Genomic DNA, 26,532 nt, shown 5'->3' with positions numbered 1-26,532 from the left:
CTTTACACTTCCAGTGTAATTCCAAGACATATCTCTAAATATGGAATATGTTCCATATTTCACAGGAACTGAAAATCCCCTCAGGCTGCTGACTGATTCCAGTAGATCACAGGGAATTTACATCCCTCTTGTGTGGAACATACTGGAATTTTAGGCTGTGTTACCTGTGCTGGGATGACATAGCTACCATCTTACTCGTCAGGAAAGGACAGGTTTGGGCAGTAAGATTTCTCATGGCATTTATTGTGATTGTCTCACCTTTGCCCATGTGTAGAGGTTGCTTTCTTTCCCCCATAGATGGAGGCACCTGAAACTCTGACTACAATTCTTTGTTTGCTCTGTGAACAGCTCTGTGCCATGCTCTGGGACCCTGACACTTCTGTACTTCTCTTTGTCACTGTTTAGGTAGCATGGAGTTCTAAAATCATACTTGATATCCAGGGATCTGAGTAGGGCAGCCTTTCTAGAGAATGAGAGTTTAATTTCAGGTTTTGTGGCACATCAGGTAGCCAGGTGGCCCAGCATGGCTTGTGTGGTGGGAACATATCTAGTACTCTGTGCTTTCTCATAACTGGAAAAGTGCAGGGAAGACAGAACCACGATCTCTATGTATAGTGATTCTCCTTTTTTTATTTTTGTATATCCTGTAATGCTCAGCTGGTTTCAGTGTTGCTCCCTTGAGCAGACCATCAGGGAGCCCCCAGGCTGCCTGGTGGGGCTGTCAGCCCTAGTGCCAGTGTGTAGTGCTGGAGATGGAAGCCAGAGAGGGAATCTAAATCCTTCAGTGTATCTCAGTATGCTTATTAGATTAGCTCATATAGTAGTGAGTGGGAACTGGAAAGCATTCCTTGAGATGCTTTTAAATGCTCTAAATCCAAAAGATGAAAAACGAATCTGAATATGAATTCTTTTGAAGTACCATACCCAAGGGAACTTGTTTGGCATTGTGAATTTGTAGAAGGTTGTGCAGCTATTCCTCTATAGCTAATCAATTTTTGTCTTGTCATCATCATGATTGGTGCCATTGTTGCAGTCCAATAGCTGTTGATAGCCTGCATAATAAGACTACAGAAAAAATTATAATGGGAACTATTGTAAGTAGCCAAGTGATCTGTGCTTATTTTAAAGAGCAATTTGAGAGTTATTGAGGACCATGGATTTGAATCTGATGTTTTTAGAATTGATGTAGGTTTCTTTTAACTTAATTACATCAAAACTTCACTTTGAGTTTTCTCCTCTCCATTAGACAATTTTCATTAGATAACCTACAGGAGAGTTCTGTCACAAATGCCATCAGGACAGAAAGCTGATGAGCTACAGCTGGGACTTTTAATAAATATGCATGGTCAGTATGCTATACTATGTCTGAGTGAGGGGTGAATTCCAATGTGGTGAAGACTGCTGAAAGATTTCTTTTGGCTACAATATTCATAACTGTGTCATCTTTATATTCTAGTAACAGTGAAAAGTTTGACCTCATTGTAGCCTTCCTCTTGATAAGGAGTTTTTAGCAGGATCCTCTCATTTCTGCATGCTTGCCTGCCTTAAAGAAACTGACAGCAACCTAAGTTATCTGTGAGCTCTCTGCTCTTGTCAGGGGTTCAAAAGTTAGGAACAGTCAACCAGTGGCAGATCTACATCTAAAGGCCTTGGCAATGTTTAGTTTCCCTAGGAAACCAGCTAAAAACGAAACAGAGCAACTCCTGCCAAAAAAAAAAGGACTCTCAAAACCCCTATATCCTTTATTTGTTAGGGCCTGAGAGAAAGTCTGAAACAGGCATACAATTCTGAAACGTGCATACAATTTAAATGTAAAATAGAACAGTACAAGTTACAATGCAGAATTTCCTGAACTATTGTGAATATGTAATACATTTCAAATCACAGCTAAAAAGCACAAACTAGTGTAAACCAGAGCCAAATCCCATTCCTTACAAGAGATGTGTGTGAAAAGCACCCAGCAATTGCCAGTGCACTGAAGTAAAGAAATGCTCATTCATGCTGCAGACTGCCAGGGTATCCAGAGAGTTACAAAAGCCCACTCATGCTAAGCACCCTACTTTCTCAAGGAAAATTCTTAGTAAAACTATGTTACCCAGCCTTGAGTTGCTGCCCTTCAAGTGCCAAGTTTTGCCTTTGTGTCTGGGCTTCCCTTTGGTGAAAGAAAGTGGACTTTAAATGAAAAAATCCTTTTGTGATCAAGGCACTTGCAGTTTCGGGGAAGCTGGCAGGTCACATTAAAGCTCATGTGAATACAAGGCTGCCTCATCTCGCTGGATTTGAACTCACATGACTCAGCTTGAAGTAGAGAACACGTTTTGGTTTAGATGAAGACACAGCTGCAATAAATGGCACAATTTGTTGCCAGCCAAAGAATGAGGTAAACTGATATGAATGAGGTTCACAGTAATAAACTAAAATGGAACTGTTTGTGTCTCTCCTTTCTTTAGTGACATGTGGAAGCACAAATCATGAAAGGCCACTCACTTCTCTAATACACAGTTAATATTAAAAGCAATGGAAAAGTAAGGGCAATGCTTTGCCTCAATTACACTGTTAGCTGAAGAGCACTGGAGCAATTAGGCCAGTGACCCAGAGCAGTGTAACTTGGATCGGAATCTGGCCCCAAGCAACTTGTCTGGGGTCACACAGTCAGTGCCTTCATATGAGATCTGTTTTCTTTTGTTGTTAGTCCTGGAGACATAGGCAGTTCCACAGTCTCAGACACAGCTGTACATTTTATTCACAGACAAACCTCATGCCATTAAAAGCTTTGTATCTCTTCCTGCTCCAAAATCTGCCCCTTTAGGAATCAACAGGGTGGGAGTCTGCTGAAAAATTTTATTCCCAGTTTTCAGCAGAGCAGCACTGAGATAGCATCCTTACAAAAATATACCACAAAATGGGCCTGAGTGCAGTCTGAAGTGTGGTCAGAATTTCACACTGGCTAGATAATAATAGAGATCTGATAACACAGACTTCTGCTAAATGAATGAAGTGCATATGATAGGTTGATCTGGGAGAGATTTTGTAGTAGTTTCTGACATATTGGAATTCTGTACAACTGAAGGTATGTATTATACTCAAATACTAGTTGTATGTGTAAGGACTGTTAAGTTAATTTTAATTTTTCAATGACATTCAAATTAAGTGAGATGGTGGTTTAGAGCCTTTTACATCCCTTGTTACCTTCTTTCCCTTTCAGCAACTGAGAAATGCACATTTTAATTAAAATTTGTTTTTCAAATGTATTTTGTAGCCAATACATGCTGAGAAGAGCCACTTACCACCCATGTACTGCAGGCTTGCTGTGCTGAACAAAATGGGAGTATTTAATTAGGAGGAAATACTGCAGTGACTTAGTGTTTGTGGCCTGAAATAATAATGTCCTTTTTGGTTTCAGAAAGACAGAATTGCCCTTGCCTGGCTCTAATGGCAGAGCTGTGAAAACTGATGGTTTGCCAGTAGATTTTTTTTTTTTTTTTTTTTTTTTCATATTGCAACTCTCCTTTCACAGAAGGCCACAGAGAAGCTTGTTTAACTTTATGTGACAAGGTACAGTAAAAAATGAAGCCAGGTTTAGTAAAAGCAGGCTGAGAACCTTAGAGGGAACTGGATAGAAGTTGTTTTGCATAAAGGAGTCACTCAGCAAACAGGATGAGGAGCAAGATGCTGGTGGATGGTGGTGACATTTGCACTCAATCCTAGCTTGTCTGGCCAATTCAGTTTGTTTCAGTTTTGGTATTCATGGGTCATAAAAGGAGATCCCAGCACTTCTCAGCTCTCCACCCAGGAATTTGGTCAGTCCTTGGAGCATGGCAGGGTCAAAGGAACTCAATAGATCTCCTTATCTTGGATACAGTGGAGAATAGTCATGATAGCATGGATGGCAGTTTAATCTTCTAGCCTAAGTGGTTTTTCAGTCTCACAGGTTTCCTAGTGCTTAGTTAAGAAAAGTGAACATACATGATTATTTACAACCTTACAGTTCCATATTTTCATCTGAAAATAAAATCCTCCTTTTTAATATTTTCTCCATCTATTTTTAATACAGTGAAAACTAAATTTTGTGTGAAGCTGTGTGCGTTTAGCTTAGCATATTACTGTGTTAACACTCCTCAACTTACTTGTAGTAAAATTGCAAAAAGAAGAGAGGAAAAATTCAATAATAAAGGCACAACCTTGTGGGACACCAAGTACTTTACGAAGGAATAGAGACCTTCAGTTTTTTAACAAATATTCTTCAAAAAATATCTAATAGGAGTAAAAGGAACTCTAAAAAAGGTAATTATATCAACATAGACTTCATCTATTTCCATTTCAATACTCAGTCTAGGGGTTTGGCTGTTATTGACATTCTGAAAATGTGGTTTAGTTTTGAATGAGTAAGGTATAAATATTAAATACTTCTGAGATGTCAAATAATTTCAGGATATCAAATAACAATTAAATCTTAGTGAAAGAGTAAGGTCAGCCTTGCCAGTTTAGCCATTGATCTGATTTGCTTTGGGTTTGTGAAGTTTGTGTACATAGTGGTAATCATGTTTTCAGAAGTTCATGAGTAACTCATCTTAGATTCCATTGATTGCAATAAGACTTTTGCAAATAATTTAGCTATTTCTGAAGATGTTACTACTCATTACTTAAATTTTTGTTTCAAGTAAGGATAGGTCAAAAATCAAAGGAAGAATTGTTGCTGATTTAGACCATTTGACTGATAGCAACAGAGGACAATGTACAGTGATGTATCTGAATTTTCTGTATGGTAATAGCAAGAGAGGAAACAATTATTTTGAGGAATTAGTTTAATGATGCAATTAAATGCACTATTTATTTAAAATTAAATTAGAGTTATTAAATAATTTGTCCATAATTAAAGTTAACAAGTTATAAATTCATCCACATTCAAGCTTAAATGGTCCTGAGATATTTGATCCTATCAGTGCTTTCAGAAAATAATATTGTGGGGATAAATGATGTATTTGACACAGAAATTCAGAAAAATTTTTCTTGAAAAGTTTATAGTTTTTAAAGTATTAGTCAAAGGATATTTCTGAGTCAGTGACACATAGATTTCTTTGCTAAGGAGCTCAGAAATTGGCTACAATGCAAAACATACTATTTATCCCCATTATTTTTCTTTTTTCTCTGGCAGAAATCTTGCAAATTGCTGTTGCATCATGAGAATCAGTCAAATTGACAAGTGTAATTTAGGAAATTATTATAAAGGGTAACTTCAGCTAGCTCTTAGCTTCTGTGACCTCCCTCTCTAGTCTCTGAAAAGAATTAGATTCCTCCAGGGCCAAGTTAAATGTGAGAGTTACCTGTAGGTACTCAGATTACCCCATCTGGGAAACTGCCTCTCTTCACTGGATGCAAAGTGAACCTGAGGAGGCTCACTGCCACGGGCGATGGGTTTTGTCAGTATTTTTGTTTGTATTAGCAGAGTAAAAGTATTAGCAGTTTCCACAGTGGTCTGGAAAATTCATATATATATACATATACATATGTATATACATATATATACACACACACACAGAGATATATATATATATATTCATATATATATATTCATTCATATATATATATATATATATATATATATATATATATATTTCATATATTTATTTTATGTACATCATATGAAAATTGTACCTAAATATCATTGCAAGTCATAGGCATAAAATCTTTTGGAGAGTAGCCTTTGCTTTTGGATTAACAGATGCATATTTTGTTTCAAAATTATTCCAGGTGTAATGCAGGATGTCTATGGTCTTGTCACAGGAGTGAATATTGTTGGGTTTTTGTCTTGTTACTGTTTCTGCTGTCATATTTAAGAAATATTTAGGTTTTATCATTAACTTAGAAGGAATACATATGGCCCAACAAATCCACTGTTGAGAATCTAGTATCTATGCCAAAATTTATATTCCACAGAAATGTTATAATGTGACTATTTAATTTCTGCTTACTAATTATAGTAACCTTCTCTGTAAAGATACAACTAATTTCCTATTGAACATAATTTTGTATTCAGTGCCTGCTGAGAGAATGAGCTGTAAACCAGAGCCCTTCAGTTCTGATAGCATAAATACGTTCCAAATCTGCCATGGTACTGCTGCTAGCTGTCAGGTTTGCCACTTGTGCTTTTGTATTCCCAGTGGTGTTGGTGGAACACATACTTGGTGTATTCCCAGTGGTGTTGGTGGAACACACACATTTGAGGAAACAAAGCCCCTGCAGTCCCATCTGCTTTTGTTCAGGGGCATTTTGTTAAATCAGCACCTGGGCTGGGTGAGTGTTGGAGCATGGGGCTCACAGCACGTGGTTTCCCATGGACACCCATGGTCCCCCAGCTGCTGTGCTGCACCTCCAGCCTTGCAGAGCGAGGCTGCAGGCCCCTGGTGACAGCAGCCCCTGAGAAACCAGGCTTGGAGAGAGCTGGGAGCCTGCACACATCTCTGGCTGGCAGTGGCAGGAGTGAGAGATTGAGCTGCTGCTGATGTGAATCACGGCGCCACTTGTAGAGTGCATTCATCCTCCGTGTGAGAAGGAGGAAGAATCGAGTCCTTTGTAAGGGGCCGAGACAAATTTTTCAGCACAGAAACCAGGCAATCCAGAGATTGCTCAGTGCTTTGTTGATGTGGGCACTCTTTGGGGGGCATTCTCAGCTGAAGAGGATGCCTGTACTGAAGGCACAGTTGTACTCGCAGAGTCCAGTTGTATTCTCTTTGGTTTGTGTGTGGAATATTCCTGCTGAATTCAATGTCCTAGATTAGCAGGAAACAAATTAAGGTGTTAAATCCATGCAATAAGAATCTGAGTGTATATGCATGTTTCAAAGACACTCAGTAAATATAGATATACATGTTATAGTTAAGTAATGCTTTATTTTTGAAACTATTTTTTTAAACTATTGAACACAGTGCACATTTCTTACTAGAAAATGCACAGCACTAGTATCAGAATGGGGAGGAAATGAGGAGAAGGTTTAGAGGGGTTTATCCCTCTAACAGGATTTCTAGGGTCAGGCATTCTCTCTTTATCTAATTTAGGAATTAGTTTTACAAGGATACTTATTTAGAAAATATTCCTAAATATGCTTATATAAGTGTAAAAATCTCTATTCGGGGGTAGTTTACCAGGATTCTGGGGGAGAGAAGAGAGAGATACTTAAGAGTCTGAGACTCTTCACTCATTTTTTTGTACATGAAAAGAGGCACAAACAAAACATCAACATTACTTCTGTGGTTGTGGATAAAATTTGAGCTTTGAAATAGAGTAACTATCCTAGAGAAGTGCACTTACATAGCCTAACAAATAACAGCCTCAATTTAATATTTTTAATGTTGTTGCATTTGTATTTCCTCTGTGTGATTTCACTGTCTCTTGAACAAGGTGTTGCTGTGAACACTGAAATGTTGGTATTCAGGTTAATTATTTGCTTGGTGGGGACATATTGTCCTGGCTCTGTAAAATTATTCTGTATAGCCAGCAGTTGGACTGGGAGCCATTCATTCCTGAGCACAGGAGGAAAAAATGAGACTGTATTTTTGCTTAGTTAAATTTAAAGTAGCAGCTAATATGTAATTTCCTGGCACTTCCCTGTCATTTTTGATGGTTATACAGAATGAAGTTTTCTCCCTTCTATTGAATTTTTGAGGAAATTAAATACCTTCTCAGTAAATTGGAGAATTCACTGTCAAGTACAGCACTTAAATATTGTCATTCTATATCAGATTTCTCTAATTACAATATTTTATCTCTATAGATCTGATATATAACCTATCTATTGAATTATCAAGACAAGAAAAGGTAGAAACTTTTATATTTCAGAAGGTGTAAGTGTTTCTCTGCTCATGTTATGGGAGTTCCTGTTTGTAAATGAGTTGTTCTCAGTTGTTAGCATCCACATCTATAGGAGGATTTCTTATGTCGTGGTACCTAAGACACGTGTGCTCTTAGACATAGATCCCCTCTCATCAAATATTTCTTCTTCAAAATACCATCGCTAATATCTGTCATTTATTGAAACTGTTAACTTGAGAACACCACATTCTGATTTCCCCAGGACATGAATTTTAAAATCTGAATAAGATGAATTTTTTTTTTTTTAAATGTGATTCACATTATAAATTTCTGTTTGGCTTTAGTGTGTTTATTACATGTGCTGTTGGTATCTATATCTATATATATAAACCTAATCTTTCAGGGTCTCAGAAAATGCTTCTCATCCTCATCTACACATATTTTGATTTTCCAATATCTTCTCAGAATGCATTAAGCATCTAGCATTAGCTTTTAATTTTGTACTTTGTGAGTACAGTCTCGCTTATTTCTGGCTCATGAACCTGAGTCACGTTTCCCTTATCACATTCCTGGGTTTTCATGGAGCTAACAGCTCACAGAAGTAACTGCAGGAGTTAATGTCTTGTCTGTATTCCCAGACACTACACCCAGCACTTGGTGCACCCTCTCCTGCATGACAGCAGCCTCAATGAGGGAAATTACATCAGTGTAGGGGGAATATTGTGGTGGCACACAGGATTTTGTGGTCACCACTGTTCCACTGACTTTCCTCCCAGTCACTGCTTGTAGGGTATCACCAGGGCTTCCCTGTGCTTTTGTCTTTCCCTATTCATTCAGTGGCTTCTGGATGTCTCACGCACCATAAAAAATTTGCAGCAACCTAAAGGCTGCTTTGAGGTGCTTGAGTGCAGACATGGTTTGGGTGAACAGAACAATCACCACTGAATCTGAGATTTCTTTTTAGTAGCAAACTTTCAGTACTGGGGAACAGGCCAGGGTTAGAGATGGAGGTTCTTCAGGAGCTTGCCATGTTAGGTGTGCTTCAATTTCGTTGTTGTCTTTATATTTCCCCTAAAATACGTGTGTTGTATCTCCTGGTTTTCTGTCTAAGCACTACCCTACCCCTAACCCAGCCCCATGGGTTTCCAGATCGAAAGGATGTGGGAGCAGCAGTCTTGAGGCCCTGCTGTGATAGCCTTGGTGTGCCTTTAGCCCCAGTTTTCCTGAAGCTGTAGGCTCTTTGACTCTTTCAACCCTAACCCATATCCCAACCCTAAAAATTACCTGAAGATTTTCGCTTGACATTTACTTACAGCTATTTATTCACTTCAAAAGCAAAGAAATTAAAAGGAATGGGAGTGCAGATATCTGAAGATGTGTGCCAAATATTAATACCAAGAAACTCACAGAAAACTATACCTATTTCCAGAAGCACTTTTGCTCTTTGCCACTAGTGTTCTCTAGAATGTTTCTTTCTCTCTGTTAGTTTTTGTGAATGGTCATTACTGCTTTACACGTGTCCTGAGTCTGAAACCACCTTGGCTGTTTGTAACACAGCTCAGGCGCTGGCTATGGAATACAAAAGCCCATTTTTAGGCAAATAATTTGCACATTGAGCTATTGTGGATTTATGACTTGGATTTCCTGGCTGCATGGCTGTTCAGGATGCTACACAGTGTTCAGTGTGCTGGGGTCTCAGTCTGTCCAGCTCTCCAGCTCTGAGAACCTCAGCAGCCACACTCCACCTTTTACATAAACACAGAGCCCTGCTCTTGGAAGGGCTGATCATATGAAGTCTTTTCAGTGTACCTGGCAGAGCTTTCAGTCATCTTTCAAATACAAATTGCTTGCAAAAGAAAGCAGTGCCATTTTCTCCCTGCTGGCTTTCTGAAATGTCATGTTGGGAAAAGCACTTACCACATCTTTCATATGAGGAGAAAGCTCTCAGTAATGACTGGTATTTCTGAGTCTGTTGCAGCCAGTGCAGCTGTTGAAAATGTCACTGTGTATGGCACAAATGGGGGGCATTTTGAGCAAAACCATGCACTAACTGATTTTGGTATTAGTTGAAAAAGAAAAAAAAAACAAGCAATAGAATGTTTGAAGAATAGACAACCTTTTGGATGTAAATGCATAAAATAAGACAAAAATTGAAAAATAGTTTTATTAGTTCTTGAAGTCATCAGTAAAAAGACATTATTCACAATGGTAGTTGGAGATCTATGAATTTTGCAGACTTTGTGATTGATTTTCACATATCTATGAGCAGAATTTTGAGCAATCAGGCTAACAGTAATACTCCTGCATTGAAGTGCTGGAATAATTCTTTGGCAGATTATGTTGAGAGGCTGAAATGTTCCTAATGTTTTCCAAGTAAAGTTTTACTTTTATTACTGCCTAAACACCTCAGAGTTCAGTTTTTTATCATTTTTTAGCAGTTATGATGAAAGTGTAAATACTATCTTTTTCTATAATTCAATGTGACTATGAATGATTCTGACAATGCGTTGTCTCACATCCCTGCAAGAGTTTCCTATCTTCATCATTTGGGAGCTTTCCTGAGTTTCTTATAGGGACACTAGCTTTGGTTCTATCTGTCCTTATCTATATTCAGTTTTCATTTTTTTTTCTGTTCTGTTCCTCTACTTCTTCTCTTACATCATATAGATTTTTTCATTTTTTACCCAGTATTTTTTCTCAGCTTGCTGGGTTGGTTTTTTATTTTCATTTGTTCACTTTTGACTTGAGTCTTATGTAAGTGCAAGAACACCTAACATTTCTGCATTCTAATGTTCATGGAATGCTGAACTCTAAAATTGCCTTGGGAACTAAGGGGAGACCTAAAGTTAGAACCAGTGATTCTTTTTGGGGTCAATGGTCATTTGTTCATCTCCTATATGTACTTAGAAAAGAACTTCCCAAAAAACCTGCAGGGTCTCACCTGGGAAAACAGGAAGAAGAAAGAACAGAAAATGAAGTTTGCTTGTGTGTTCCTTTTGCTGTGGCTCATCATAGTCTTAATTGTTTCATTTCAAAGGAGTTGCTGTTTTAAATATGTGAACACATATGTGTATATGCATCCACCATCTATAAGCCTTGCAGAGATTGTGTTTTGTGCTTATGTGGTTTAAGCATGGATATGATTTCTGCTTGTGTTTAAGTTGCTGACAGATATGAACAGGGCCATTATGTTAACTGTGGGCATTGCTGGCTTCTTAACTGAACCTTGGAGCACTTGACAGCTTCAGGTGGTTTGTCCTGTCAGCCTGCAAGTGCACACAGTGGTGATGCCAGCCACTGTGCACCATGTTATTAGTGCTTATTCACCTGAGGAATTTCATTCCTTTCCATTGCTTTCCATCACTGACATCCAGACTTGTATAACTGTACCCCAGTGGCTGCTGAGGACCCCTCTGAGCCTTTGTGAAAGGCTGTTCAGGGATGTGCTGGTACTGGAGCACACAAACCACTGATCAAATGGGTCCTTCACTGAACAAATCATACTTATTTTCCATGCAGGGAATAAATCACAAGACAGTGGGATTGCAGAGATGGAGGAGCTTCCAGTCCCACACAACATCAAAATAAGTAACATCACGTGTGATTCCTTCAAGATTTCTTGGGACATGGATTCTAAATCCAAGGATCGCATTACTCATTACTTCATCGATCTCAACAAGAAAGAAAACAAGAACTCCAACAAATTCAAACACAAGGTAATTTTCATTTAAAAATCAAGGCACAAATGCTTGATTTTAAACAGATGAATCTCTGTGGTTTATTAACCTTTCAAAGCCAGGCCATGGGAAACAGGAATTGGATATCCAGCAAAGGTGGGTTTTGATTAATCTGATGGAATTTTGGTTTACTCAGAGTACCTTCTCTGTCTCCAGCGTGTGTGCATGTACACACAAATACATTTGTTTCCCAGAGAACTGCATATTACCTTTTCTGTTTCATTTGAAAGCATTTTTGGTACCTCTACAATGTAGTGCAAGACTGCCATTTTTATTCCTCACTAGTTCTTTATCATTATTTACAAAATGTGTGTTTTCTCTGCCTGTCCTTGTTCAGTGAGACTCCTGAGAGCAATACATATCATTTCAACAGAAGAGCCACAAATTCTAATGCACTTCAGGAAGGCTTCCAGCAATTTCAGTTTGTAGCATTCAGCACTGTGACCTGAATATTCATCTGGCCTCTTTCCTCAAGCCTCTGGTGCAGGAACATATTGAAGGCATTGTAGGATCTGCAAATGCTTTACTTACCAAATCCAGCAAAATTTACTTTGACCTCAGAGCAATTGAAATTCTGAGATGTTTAGAGAAACATTGAGATAGAACATTGTTCAAATTTAAAAATAATGTTGGCATTGTCTAAAAGATAAAGTTTGCCAAGGCACAAATAACTGTCCAAACAAATGTAAGGGCTGAAATTTTCTCAGCACCTAAATAACTCTAGGCTTCTAAGCCAGTGAGATAAACAGAAGATATTCCCACCAATTTCTCTGAGGCTTTTTATTGTGAGAGTATTTTTCATAAGATTTCTGTTAATGGCAGGTGTATAATTTTCTTATTTGACCTTTTTTGTTGGTGGTGGTTTTTGTTGGAAGTAACATATGCAGTAAGAGTAAAAAAAAGAAATCACTTACTATTTCTTGAAATTGAGAATTTTACATATTTGGCCAGGTTGTTGCAGTTGCTAGGAGCCAGTGTGTGAAGTACTACTAAACTTAATGTTATAATAGGCATGTATTATGCCCCATTTTTAATTGTAATAGCAAATAAAGTAGGGTATTTTTGCTTTTTTCTTACTCTTGCTAATTTTGGACTGAAAGCCTTTGAATTGAAATTCCCATTTTACACTGCAAGAATAAATATACTCTCTAAAGAGGGATGGATTCTTTCTAATTTCATTTATTTATTATTCTATATGGTTTTTTCATTCATGTGTTAACTGGTGTATTCTTGGAACATTTATTTTTGTGAAAAGTAGAACCATCCTAGTAGAGAAAACACCACATACACTTCAGAATCTTTATCACAGTGATGAGACTAGACTTACAATGGAGGAGGGGGAAAGGATATTGGTAGTATCATAAAGAAAAGCTATTAGATTTATTTTGTGTTTCTCACCAATTCCCTAGCTTTTTATTGCACTGTAGTGTTTAGTCAAAGGACAAAGGTAATTGATTTTGTAAGAACAGGAGACTAAAATCTGTCAAGTGAAATGATGAATAATTTGGATGTCTTGTCAGAATTAACTAGAAATTGATTGTTAGTGACTTGGTTAAGATTTTTTTGGTGTGATTTTTTGGTGGTTTTGTTCCCAAGCTTGAATGACAGAGATCCAGAGAGGAGAGAGGATGGAGAATAGTAAAGCACAGAGCACTTGGGGTTCGCTTTCATGCATCTTTAGTGCTAAGCAATTTTTAGCACAACTTCTAGAACAAACTTTGGTTGATAATTGAAGTGCTCAGATTCCAAATGTGTGGTTCAAGATACCAGGTGTGGTTCAAGACAAGCATCCTTCCTCCCTCTAAGGTCAGCCATAGGAGTTTCCCAGCTGAAGCTCAGCAGCAGGAGCTGGTAGCCCAGCACTGAATCCTCACAGCTAATTTCAGTCCCCACCCATCCCCAGGCTTCCTAACAAAGCTTTTGCATAAAGCAGAGGGATAGCACTGCCCTTTCTTCTAGCAGAGCTTTTTTAGAGACAAAATAGTGAGCCCTACTGCCTAGATATAAAACAGAGCATTGGGATTTATTCCTAGGAGCCATCCAGCACCCTGAAGGTGCCTATGCAAGGAGAATTCATCCTCACCTAGCTTACAGATAGGGTAAAGCACTGCAAGTGGCCATCTCTCTCACAGGTGTTAACACAGGGGACCAGTTCGTTTTCTAACTTATGTAGAATTAACATTAAGTATCTGTGTGCTCAGGTGGCTGTAAGTTACTTGGGGTATAGACTTCACCTGATAGATCCATGCTGTACATCAGGAAAGAGAGCTCTTTGTTTTCATGTGTACCTGGGAATGATTCAACCTTCCAATACTGTTTCTGTTGATAAATATATAAAGTATGTTTAGCATACTTATGGTGCATAAAGTTTTATTATTTTTGACCATTGTCACCATCTCTGTGAAGGAGAAGGTTTGTATTGGTACTGGTGTGCAAAGACTAGAATTGCAATAAGATTTTGTCTTCTTTTCAATTCATTTTGCATACCTCCTCTCTTTTTTAAAATATAGAAATATGATTACTCCCATGAATTAAGAAAATACTCAAATATTTAGCAAAACTGGGACCAGAATCTGGGTGTGCTGAGTTCCTATAATGTGTTCTATGACATGACCTGGCAAAGGGAAGGGTAACAGGAAATGGGAGAAAGTTAAATACTGAAAGCTGACTCTTTTCCCAAAAAGGAGAGTAGAGTGACTCATACACCTTGCTGCTTAGTTATTCAAAGCTCCCAGGCTGTTCTTAGAAATTATTGCCATCTAGGTACCTTTAGAGCTGTCTGGTGGGTGCTGGTAGTGGAGAGGCCATCTGCCACTCTAGAATCCTGGCTCTCCTTGAGCTGGCACAGTACCTGCTTTGCACTTCTCTGGTGGCTCAGCCAGGAATGAGAGCTGAGCAGAAGAGAGATGAAAGGGAGAAGTAGAGAATCCCCAGAGGAACCTCATTGTGAACGTTTGAATATTTCTTCTCTATTGTGGCCTTTAAAAAAACGTGGTGTTTGCTTAGGAAAAAAACAGCAGATTAGAGTTGTGAGAAGCATCACATTGCCACTGCTCTCCAGCTGTGCAAGACATAAAACCCTCAGGTCTGTGGTGGTCTACCTCTTTCTTTTTTACCTTTTTTTTTTTTTTTTTGTAGTCTCTCCCTTTTTGGGTTTGGTTAAAAGAGGTAGATGATGCACAGCTGGAGGGTAAAGCTTTGACACTTGGGGCAACAAGGCTTTTAATGTTACATGAAAACAGACAAAATTAAAGGGGAAAAAGCCACCACTAGGGTGTGAGCACAGAGATCTGACCCAGGTGGAAGCTGTTTTTACCATAACCCAAGAAGAGGTGACAGGAACACTGATGACGATAACTGTGGCACCTGCTGACTGCATTAGCAGTAGCAGACTCAGTCCAGTGGGATGCTTTCCAGGGTGGTAGCTTTAAATGTCTTTTTTTTTTTCTTTGAAATTTTTCTCTACATATTATGAATTGTAGCATGCACAGCTCTCTCCTTTTCAGATAAAGTTTTCATACAACTATTATTTGATTTAAATGATAATTGGCAAAAGAGAAATCATGACAACAAAATTTTACCCTGGATTATCACTCAATTACATCAATTCTTGTAATATCTCAAGCTGCTAATTTTACAGTTTCTTAGAAACTGAAGATAATTTTTTGTTGATAGGAAAACAAAAGCAGAAAGATCTTTTTCCATAATAGAAAACAAGGGGAAAAAAATCCTTCAGATCTTGCTTAGAGATCATGATCAGGAAATATCTCCCTTCTGTTCCTTTTTTCCTTTAAAGACTACTATGCTATAGGACAACTATAGTAGTCCATCTACCTATAGTCCTGGTATAGGACTATATATAGGTAGATGATTGTGGACTAGTATTTATAGGTGGACAGTTAAGGATGTCATTTAAAGTGTCCCCTTCACATGGCAGCTGTCTTATTATTCTGTTATTACTGGTGAATATTCAATAATAAATAACTCTCATTCTATCACAGCTCCTCAGGTACACTACAGAGAATCATTGAATTCCATTGTGAGTCCTTTCCCCCACAGTTCTTGCATAAAATGTCCTATTCTTCCATTTTTTCTGTCCTTTGATGGTCTGCACCAAAGTCTTTGGTACTGTAGAAATCAAGTATTTCAACTACAACAAGCAGCTATTTTTCTTGGTTGCACCCTGGGGCTGTGATATACTGGAAGAGCAAAACAGAGGATCTGAAGGGGTAGTGGAGGGGAAAAGCAGGAGGTTCTGTGATAGGCTCAAGCTGTTTTCTTCTTCTGGCCATTGCTGTACAGAAGGGTATTTTGAAAGATGTGAACCAGCCGTAGTTACTCTGCAATGTGTTTGATTTTCTCTAATGGAATTTAGTTTGGACGGTAGCAGCAGCAGTGTAGCTGGACTGATTGACAGCAGGAGGAATTTTGTTTGATTACATTGGCCAAAAGAAAATAGTGAGAGCACAAGAATCTCTTAAATTAGGATACCTTTGTTCTCAATAGCATGTCTTTGTCTCTGCATATGTAAGCATAAATGACCCTAGAGAGAATTATATATTTGGGCTATATATAATAGTATTACTCTACAGTCACTTGGAACAAATAATTAATTCATACATGCAGGTTATCTCCATGTCTCTTAGAACAGGCCTTACACCATGCTCCTCTGTCACTGCTCACCTTGCTGCACCAACAAACTGTGGGAAGTAACTCGAGTTTGCAGAAAAGAGCCAGGGCTGGGGACTAGGCTGCAAAAGCAGTGAAGGATAAGGTGGCAGACTGGTTTGGTTTCCCTGCTGACTTTTGTGTCCTTTGGTGTTTTGTTTGTGGCAGGATGTGCCCACCAAGCTGGTGGCCAAGGCTGTTCCCCTGCCCATGACGGTGCGCGGGCACTGGTTCCTGAGCCCCAGGACAGAGTACACAGTGGCGGTGCAGACGGCCTCCAAGCAGGTCGATGGCGATTACGTCGTGTCCGAGTGGAGCGAAATCATCGAGTTTTGCACTGCAGGTAACAGCTGAGGGATCCTGTTCCACAGGCTGGAGTCAGTTGGTGCTGCCTCTGCTGCCACACTGGGCTGGTCACCTGCCAGTGCCAGCTGTGCTTGTGCCCTTAAATAGTCACCCCTGAAAACTAGAATTCACACTTTAGGCTTTGTATGTGCCAAGGCATGTAAAGCAGAGGCAGCTGGACTGCCCTTTTCTTGTGCAATAGCTTAGCTCTTCCAGAGTGCTGTGCCTGGCACCACTGCTTGTCCCAGGTTAGGAAAGGGCCACTTGTGTGCCTGTCACTGGCTACCAGCACCTGTGGGGTCAGGTAGAATAGCAGCTCTCTGACAGCTTAAAACACTCTGCTGCTCTGCCTTCTCTGCATGCTGCAAAGCCTCAGCACCATCAACACCCCATCTTGAGAGTCACTTTGGCCGGTCTTTGATTTAAAAGGCTTCCTTTGGATGAACAGGACTTGCTGTCACTGTGTAAACCTGTGTGAAAGCTGAGGCCTGAGGCAAGTTCAGTATGAATCCTGTGTTGGCTGGGAAGCCATTTAAGCTGGGTCCTAAGCAAGCTTTGTTAGTACTGCCATTGGTTATTGGCTCACTACCAGGTATATTGTAGCAAATAGTTTATCAACTAGTATGAGCCAGAGAGGGCAGAGCTGAGCTCCTCTGCAGTCCTGAGCTGCACTGCAGTCCCAAATACAGGGAAACCAGCCCTAACATAGGAAATCCTGAGCTGAAAGTTGCTGCAGGTTTGCAGAGTCTTCATGAGGAAGGAGTGGGGAGAATCACAAACACCTGCTCCTGCCATTTGTTTGCTTGTTGCCACTGTTGAAAACCGGGCCATGATGCGATGTATATTACCAAGGCTCTGTTCCTAGTTTTCAGCCTGCGTGTCTGTGACTTCTGGAGAGTGTTGTGGTTTTTCCTGACCCCTGTACTAGCAGTTTGTATTTCCTTTCCAGATTATTCAAAAGTTCACCTAACACAGCTATTGGAAAAAGCTGAAGTGATTGCAGGCCGTATGCTTAAACTGTCTGTTTTTTATCGGAATCAGCACAAAGAATACTTTGATTATATCAGGTAAGAAACTAAACATATTCAAAGTCCTTTGGCAAATTAAAGGAGTAATGAAAATAAGTAAATAGAGACAGCTGTGCTGAAGCTGGAGCAGAATGCCTGTATGCTTTATAGCCCATTCAGAGGAAGGCAAAGAATAAAACACAACTCGTTTCTTTCACCTTGCTTAACTCAGCACCTCCATTAGGCAATAAAAGTCTGTTTTGAAGCAGAAGCTGAGGTACTCATAGGGACTCCAGCCTGATTAAAGCATCTGTAATCATAACAGAGAGTTTAGTAGCTAAATGTTTCCGTTGCACTGAGAAATTAAGAGTGAGGTGACTGACAGGAGGAGTGTAGAACAGTGTGCGCAGGCATCTGCCTGCATGTAAGAGTTCCATCTCAAATATTTGCTCTCCTATGTACAACCATCCTATTTCCATGCTCAAATGCAGTTATACAGACTCTGCAATCTGAATGTTAATTTATAGACCATGTGGGGAGGGAGAGGGCATTATGTGTTAAACCACCATGCTTCAGCTGGAATGAAAAAACAGGATAGCTGGAGGTAGGTTCCCTGTTCTGCTGGAGACCCAGTGTGCCCTCCACACGTGGTGGGAAGCATCAGGATAAGAGAAAAGCAGACTTTTTGATAGAAGGAGTCAAAGTTTGTGCTGCATGAGCAGGAGCAGCCACACAGGATGAGAGGTAAGCAGTGTGTTGGAAGACTGCACCACTAACTGTGCTTCTTTAATATTCATCAGGAGATAGGGCTCCTGCTGGGCCACATAATTTCAGTTTTATGTGAGTGTCCCACTAGTACCTGCCTAGAATGGAAAGTTTTTAAAACAACTCAAGGCAATCCAGCTTCAAAGAACAGACTCCACTATATTTGGAAACATTCCCACTTTGTAGTCTTGGATATCTAGTTTATTCCAAGAGTGTATTGGATGTTGCAGAGCATGGGCTTGCTCTTCCCCTTCTGTGTTTTGGAAGGATTATTTTATTGCACATAGCTGCAAAACTCAGTAGAGGTAGAGAATAAATTGCAGTTGTTGAGGTTCTTCGAGGTCCTCACAACCACTGCTGCAGTCCTGGGCTGGATACCACAGAAGGGAAATGTCTGTGCTGTTCTGATCCTCACATTGCTTTGTTTCAGCTATGTAATCTTAGTGCATCTGCCTTTGTGTTCATTAGTGCTGAAAATTGCCACTGAGGTGCATTTATAGCTGTGGGCTTGGCCTTGTTCTGCCAAATGTGACTCTAATTGATTGCACTCTATCTGTTCCTCTTCTTCCTGCAAAGTTCTTTCTTGGTTTTTATTCTTTATTGGTTCTTGGACACCAATAGAGATGGGTTTGTTTCCCTCTGTTAGTGAGCTGGAGAGAAAAAGCTGTTTTACCAGGCCAATGGGAAGCTAAGCTACCAGAACTGGCTGATGGTCACCTCTTGTGATCAGAAATAGACTAATACAGTCACAAGGGCTAGTCCTTCCCCAGTACACCTGTCTGTATGTTATGTTAAAAGCCCTAACCACATGCTTCCTATTAGGGAAAATTCCTTGTCATCCCATGCTTGCATGGTCTCTGGTGTCATCACACAGCCTGGATAAGCTCTGGTAGCATTGGCAGACAGGCAGCTGCTCCTGGTGCTAAAGCAGCACCAAACGGAGGGGGTTAAGGTGAGCTCAGAAGGAGTGTTTGTGTCACTGCAGCTTACCTGGGCTGGGAGCACCAAAAGCAGCTCAGATCCCCCAAAAGGGCGACCTATAATTAGCCTAATTGGCCACTGGATGTCAGTATCTTGCCACAGAAATGGAACCTGCTTTCTCAGAATGAAGCCTGTCTTTTCAGGTTGCAGAGGTTTCAGGGGGTTATTTAAGCTTATTCAACATTTTTTCCACTCTTTTTTTCTCCCTAGTACTCTCTTCAGTCATAAAATACTAATTATACCCCAACTCCAATCAATGTCTTTTGAAATTGGGCTTGAGACAATAAGTAGGTAGTATTTGAATGGCTTAGAAAACTTCTGAAATGCATCTTAGAGTAAAATAAAGTTGTGCTGCTGAGGAGATTACAAATAATGAAAAACTAATCACAGCTGGAGATATTACTGAGTTGATTCAGAGCTGGTTTGTAATGTATAGATTGAGTTTGTTTGCTTTGACTGCTACCTCCCACTTTAACCAAGAAAAACCTTCTCCCACACAGCACCATTTTACATGGACCTGTTGCAAGTTAGAAGCAGAGAGAGAGAACAGTCTTTCTTGGCTATTTTTCCCTTTCCTGAAAGAAGGAAAAAAGAAAACAAAAAAAGTAAAAGCAAAGCAAGGGGGAAATATAAGAATCATTAGAGTCTCCAGCCCCACAGCCTCATGCATATTTAGTCTGTCATGTCAGTGAGTATAAAGACATTGTTCTAAGGGTGCCTAGCAAATGTGGTGTTTTGCAGGACCTACAAAAGGGGATGGTTCCCTTTCAGGTATGATGTGGTTGCAGGTGCAGAGGGAGCCAAAGCTGCCACTGGAGCATGTCCAGAGTTGTGTGGGGGACAAATGCTGGGGAATGCCCTGCTATACATAAAATTTCAGGTGCTAAGGAGGGTTAGAGGGGGTGTTTTGGAGTATTCTCCTAAATTTAGCAGCCTAATGCTGCTGAAAGCAATTTGGGATTTGGGGTTTTAAAAATTCACTTGTTTGTTGTACATTTCTTTTCAATGGAATAAAATTGAGCTAAGTTAAAAAAAAAAGTTAGGTTTTTTTTTTTTCCCCTTAGGACTAGTGTCTGCAGAAGCTGGATACCAACCAAAATGGAAACTAACCAAATTGCCTAATTCTCTGTGCCCAGCTCTGCACTGATTGAAGTCAGCGGTAGACCAATTAGACTTGAAATGATCATCTAGGGACAAAAAATACTGGCAGACAGGACATTCTTTCCTATAACCTCTCTAAAAACCATCCTTCAGAAATAACTTTCATTGGTAGTGTTCTACATGAACTATATACTGCCTATGCTAAAAATACATATTAACAAACAGTATATTCAGCATATGGAGACTGACTTGCAATTTTCAACATGTGTTTATTGTTAGAAATGTAGTGTAAGTCTGAACAAATCAGCTAATTAAAGATATTTGTGATTTGGGGGCTTTTTTGTTTGTGCTTTTTTTTTGCCTGCTTATGATACACAGACAGCTGACAGAGAAAGCAGGCTGGAAAAGGAGATTTTCCCCTTAAACTGTAATTATTCTAGCTCTTCCCAAGTCTGATGGGACTTGATTTGCTTGGTCCTAAGACCCTGACACTAACCCCGGCTTTCAGTTTAATGGTTTTCCTTTGTGTCCCTTCAGTCCTGTTTCCAAACCGCATGATGTCCTAACTTCCCACTTTTTCTTTGCCGTGTGTTACAAAATAAACAATACCAGTCCTTCATTTGTAGAGAGCATCATGGGAATGCTATGCAGCCCTCTGTTAAGGATAACAGTGGCAGCCACGGCTCTCCAATCAGTGGGAAGTTGGAAGGCATCTTCTTTAGCTGCAACACTGAGTTTAACACTGGCAAGCCACCCCAAGATTCACCCTATGGAAGATACAGGTATGAGATTGCAGCTGAAAAACTCTTCAACCCAAATACTAACTTGTACTTTGGAGACTTCTACTGCATGTACACAGCCTACCACTACGTCATCCTCGTGATCGCCCCCGTGGGGTCACCGGGAGATGAGTTCTGTAAGCAGCGCCTTCCCCAGCTAAACATAAAAGATAACAAATTTCTGACCTGCGATGAAGAAGACGGGGTCATGGTTTACCATCATGCCCAGGATGTTATTTTGGAAGTAATTTACACTGATCCTGTGGATCTCTCCCTTGGCACAGTGGCTGAAATTACTGGTCACCAACTAATGAGCTTGTCTACTGCAAATGCAAAGAAAGATCCCAGCTGCAAGACCTGCAATATCAGTGTTGGACGTTAAAACTGCCCTCGTTCCTTAGGAGCCTTCAAACCTCTGTTGCCCATTTCCATAGTCAGACAGTTCTGTCGGAAGCATGCACATGCCGCTGTCACCAAAAGCAACTACCAGTCTTCAAAACCTCCAATAGCCTTCTTAGGATCTCTTCTCTCCCTCTTTCCCTTCTGTTCCCCAATGCTTTAAATGATTAGAAGTCCTGGATTTCTTTCTGGCAACCATTTATACCTAGATGCTGCAAAAATTGTTTCTGTTTCTTGCCAAACATAACAAAATCCTATATAAACTGCTTTAGCAAAATAAAAATAACGGCTTATAAATGGTGTTTAAATATGCATTCATTTTAACTACTGAACAAGTACTGGGATAACTGAACAGCATGAAAGGTTGTAATTGCAGCATGATTTGAATTTCAGAGCCTAGAAATGTCAGCACTTCCAACGTGTTGTTTGACAGTGTTATTTATGTTATTTATATTAGCTAACTGAAAACAGAAACTGTGTCTCGGCATAATAAATATAATAGAAAAATATTTTATTTGTACTGTTGTATAAAATATTATACAATCATATAGAATATATAGATTACATTTTAATATCAATTGTATACATGTCATTAAATCATTTTCCCTTATCAAAGATGTAGTTTGTAAACTTCAAATAGCTCTGTATCTGTTCCTGTTGCTCTAGATGACTTTAATTAAAACAGATTTATGAAGACCATTTCTGATTCATAAAAGTTAAGTTATAAATTATTAAATCAATACACTGAAACAACAAACGGCTGCAAAATAAAAAATTCCTTTTTTTAGTGTTCATATTTTTTCCTCCATACTACTTGAAGATGTGTACATCTTCCAAATCATGCCATTACATACTAGATAAATACAAACATGGTTGGTACATAATAGGCTTTATAAAATCAAAATCTTCTTACCAAGATAAAAAACAGGTTGCTTGTACTATGTGGTCAATACAAAATGACAGGTAAAGCAAAACACTAAACATGATTCAACTGGTTCCAGTCCCTTTTGTTTTTTCTTTAATTCATCCCTCCTTTCTGTCTGGGGTAGGAATTTCCCAGAATCCCTGCTTTTCATTGCTAGTACAAAACCTGCTGATAATCTTTCTATTACTAGTCCACTTCTCACACCAATGGCCTACCATAAAAGGTGACAATTCTCCTTAATTTTACAAAGTGTGGTGCTCTGAAAGTTAAGAAAGATGCATAACTCCAATGGAAAAATAACTTTTTATAACCCTATTTTCAGTAAACAAGAAGTCTAGCAGTCCTCATCAGATAACTGTGACACTCACTTATATACCATGTACTTTATCTATCCAAAATATCTTAGCGTAATGCAATAATCTAGTTCTGGTTTTATATATATATGTGACAATTTATAACACAAGAAGTACTTCAACATTTTACAAAGTGCATGCGTTTAAACGAGCTTTGGTAGTTAGAGAAGCGAATGTTATAGCATCAGGCAAACCAAAGTGCAAAGGTTAATAGAGAAATCAAAATTAGCATGTAGTTGATCTATTTACTGACTTCTAAATTCTGTGAGCCAGGTCCTGTGAACTAATGAAAAGGACAGCAGCCAGTACATTTGTTCCATCTTCTCTCAGCAACCTGCAGCTGTTTCATTTTGCCAAGCACTTTCTCTTATTCCTGTAACACCACTAGTTCCATTTGGGAGTCTTGTTCTGGCCTTTTCCTGCATAAGCAGTATCACTCTGCTCTGCTCCCAGCCCTGGCACTGCTTCTTCCTATGCACCTTTTTTTGAAGCCAGTGGAATTGAATGGCAGCTCTGTCTTCACAGCTAGAGTGTGTTCTGTTTCCTTTACTCACTCAAATTCTTTTAATCTTGAATCAGCACCTTAATAGCCAACATTACTAATTAATTATAACACATGTTAACTCTGGAAACAAACGTGTGGCACTTTAGCATGTACTAAGGTGTACTAAAAACCTGCAGAACATTTCCTCACACTTAGAGCAGGTCAAACTGAGAATCTACATTACTTCAGCATCCTTTTAATTTCTTAACATTCTCACAGTGCACTTCAAGGCTTTTTCAAAAGGAAAAATATATACTATATTCCACTCACCCGTGCTTAATATTCTTGCATATTGCTGTCCTCTCTCATCACAGCTATTATAATTGGTAAAGTGCATCAAAAATCTCAGTGTGTCAAATAATCGTGCAGCAGACCAAGACCTGTAAAATTACTTTCTCTTTTTCACTACTTGTTTGTTTGCTTGGATTTTTTTTTTCCTTAGAGAACAATATCACAGCATTGCATTCACTTCAGATTGTTTTGGAAATATCATGCTTACTGATGAGAACCTCCAGGAGCCTGATTTTGGCTTTTGTGTGCTTGTATTCAGAGTATTCCTCAGCCATTGGCACCCGATCTTCTTTCTGAGGACTCCTATGAAGAGCAAATAAAAGCACCATCACTTTCTATGAGTAAGAAGAGAACAATCTTAAAAATTAATTCTGCAACAACTAATGAGGATTGGGGTTTTTTACTGATTGTAAATGACTGAGATAATTTGACAGGACCAAAAAGCTCTAATATACAGAGATAAAGTCATATTTAAAACACTGAATTTTCATATACTAGACAACTTTCTTGACAGCTGTGGAAGCATAATTACTTGATTCTCAAATATGCAGAGAAGTCATAATAATGCTTTGAAAATGGTTACCAGTTACCACTGTTACCAGTGTCCATATACACCATGGTTTTCAACAAACATGTTTGCTAAATGAAGAGGAGGAAAAACAAAGTGGAAAATGTCCAGTATTTAATTCTGGGTAAAAAAACCACAGTGACTTCTGGTTTTAAAATCTGACTGTTTAAAAATGGCCCAACTGCCAAGTATATTCCCTGCAGACTGACATCCTCAGAAAGACTTTTAGCAGCCTCCCTTCAGCTCAGGGAATATCCTGTGCTGAGGTGGATATAAACCCATAGCAGGCATGTCCTGGAAGATCCCCAAATCCTGGCTTTCCTCACGGAAGACCACATATTGAAGGGACTAAGCAGAGAGATAGGTGGACATCTCCAGAGACCAGAAATCTCCAGGGTATTTTGCTGCCCTTAGGTGCAGCCCCTTTGGCCTGCTCACCCCAGAGTGCCCACCCTCACAGAGAACCAGCCCTGCCCAGGACCCAAAGGGGACAAGGAGAGGGCTCTGCTGAGTTACCTTCCTGTCTGTTTGTAGAACTGCTCCTCAAACTCTCGAAGAGCTTTGCGAAGCCTCTTCTTATCAGCTCTTGTTTCTCTGAGATGTTCGAGCAGAACTGGCCTGTGCAACAGAGACACAACATTAAACCCCCTTGTGCTTGGGAGGGTTGTGAAGCCCTGCATTTGGGCTTCTGCTCTGGCCCCTTGGCAGGCACTGAGCAGAGCCCCAAGACATTCCATACACTCCATACACAGTTGTACTCCTTCCCTTTTACTGGTGTTCCAGCTAATGCAGGAAAGGCAGAGACTGGTCAATGGAAGAGGAGAAGCATTCAGGACTGAGCCTTGCTACTGGCCTAAATTCTCTGTGGAACGAATGGAGTTGACAGGGCTCAGTATCTCACAGGAGAAATGCTGTAATTGAATTACAGTCAACATGCAAGCCCTGCTCCTATTTGCAGCTGTTCCCAATCATTACTGTGATGCACTTGAAATGCTAGTGGTACCCAGAAGCACAATTTTTGGATGCCGTGTTTTAGCTAGTGTTCAGAGAATAAGGGTTTAGGCAGAGAGAGAATTCTGTTAAGACATTTGCTCCTGGTAATTTTTTTAATTTTTTTTTTTTTTTTGCATAATGAAAAAATGCCCAGAAATATCTTCCCAGCATTTATGAGCAAACTATTGTACACATAGTTGAGTTACATAGAAATCTAAGTAATTTTTATTTGATCTCTATAGTGTTAGAGTCTAGTTAGCTTCATTTATTCATCTAAGACCTTCCAATCAAAACACAAAAGAAAGATCCCATCCCCTAAGGTATGAGAACATATCTGTTCCTGGAAGGCACAAGTTACCTTTCTCTTCCTGGAGACAAAAAGTTGTTTGAATAAACAGCTCAAACCACCAGGGTGCTGCCCAAACAATGAATCTCCTCTGCCTCCTCTCTCCCATAACAAAGCACTGAATCACCCCTTTGGTATAGAATATACTTATGCAACAAGTATGGCTCATATTTCTCTTAAAGGCTCATATTTCACTTACAAGGTCTACAAGAATTATTTTAGAACATTTGGAGGGAAAACAGAGAGAACTTACATTGTTGCCTCATGTAAATTGGACATTGACAAGGCTGTTTGCCTGTAAACTTTCTTTTCATCCAGAGGTGAAATATGTGCAGGCTCACTCTCCTCCTGTGAGTAACACAGGTGCTCTTCAACAGGGAAGCAAGACATTGGACCAGATGATAACTCATGGCTGCTTTGAGAATGGTCTTCATCTGAGTCTTCTTCCTCCTGCTTGGGAAATGCAAAACATTATCCAATTAATTGTTTACATTACAATGCTTCCAGTAATAGACTGAAAACATTTGGAATTAGGATCTGACTTCCTGGATGCATTCATTGAAACAAAATACACATATTGAAAGGTTTACCAGGTCTACCTGAGGTTGTTCATGAAAGCACTCCTGGGGTCACTGGGTTACTGTGCATTGCCTACCAGGAGTGAACAGGACAGAAGCTGGTCCTGCTCCCAAGTATCTCCAGCCAGCAATTTATTTCTGTCTGCCCAAAAGCCCTTACGTGTAGCAAAGACTTAACTAACATTCTGTATTTATGTAAGCAATGCAGTCTGGCTGGAACTTGTACTCCTCTTGTATACACATCTCCTGTATGTATATTATAGCCAAATGTTTTGACTGTAGAAAGAGTTGGAGGGAGAGAATCCACAGTTTTATAGACACTGGTGTTAACTACTGAAGTAGA

The 26,532-nt window shown here is 39.5% G+C and overlaps 2 protein-coding genes across 7 annotated transcripts in view; one reads left to right on the top strand and one right to left on the bottom strand.

Moving 5' to 3' along the window:
• The window catches only part of PHYHIPL (phytanoyl-CoA 2-hydroxylase interacting protein like), a 127,688-nt gene extending 103,818 nt beyond the window's left edge, over positions 1-23,870 (top strand). For 5 of the 6 annotated variants that reach the window (XM_050976227.1, XM_030241060.2, XM_050976228.1 and 2 more), the window contains exons 2-5: positions 11,329-11,525; positions 16,383-16,557; positions 17,509-17,626; positions 21,040-23,869. In XM_050976227.1, the coding sequence (XP_050832184.1) occupies positions 11,361-11,525; positions 16,383-16,557; positions 17,509-17,626; positions 21,040-21,574 (993 nt within the window). In that variant the 5' untranslated portion in view covers positions 11,329-11,360 and the 3' untranslated portion in view covers positions 21,575-23,869. Of the gene's footprint in view, positions 1-11,328; positions 11,526-16,382; positions 16,558-17,508; positions 17,627-21,039 lie in introns of all 6 variants that reach the window. The other variant, XM_009087553.4, reaches the window with a different exon arrangement.
• FAM13C (family with sequence similarity 13 member C) overlaps positions 23,865-26,532 on the bottom strand; it is a 117,730-nt gene continuing 115,062 nt past the window's right edge. The window contains exons 20-22 of the mRNA XM_018911060.3: positions 25,865-26,064; positions 24,789-24,890; positions 23,865-24,007 (exon numbers count right to left, since the gene is read on the bottom strand). Of these exons, the coding sequence (XP_018766605.3) occupies positions 23,884-24,007; positions 24,789-24,890; positions 25,865-26,064 (426 nt within the window). The 3' untranslated portion in view covers positions 23,865-23,883. The remainder of the gene's footprint in view (positions 24,008-24,788; positions 24,891-25,864; positions 26,065-26,532) is intronic.

This window comes from Serinus canaria, chromosome 6, assembly GCF_022539315.1.
Source record: "Serinus canaria isolate serCan28SL12 chromosome 6, serCan2020, whole genome shotgun sequence".
Classification (NCBI taxonomy): domain Eukaryota; kingdom Metazoa; phylum Chordata; class Aves; order Passeriformes; family Fringillidae; genus Serinus; species Serinus canaria.
Note: the sequence above shows the minus strand (reverse complement) of the source record. Positions and strands in the feature narration are given on the sequence as shown.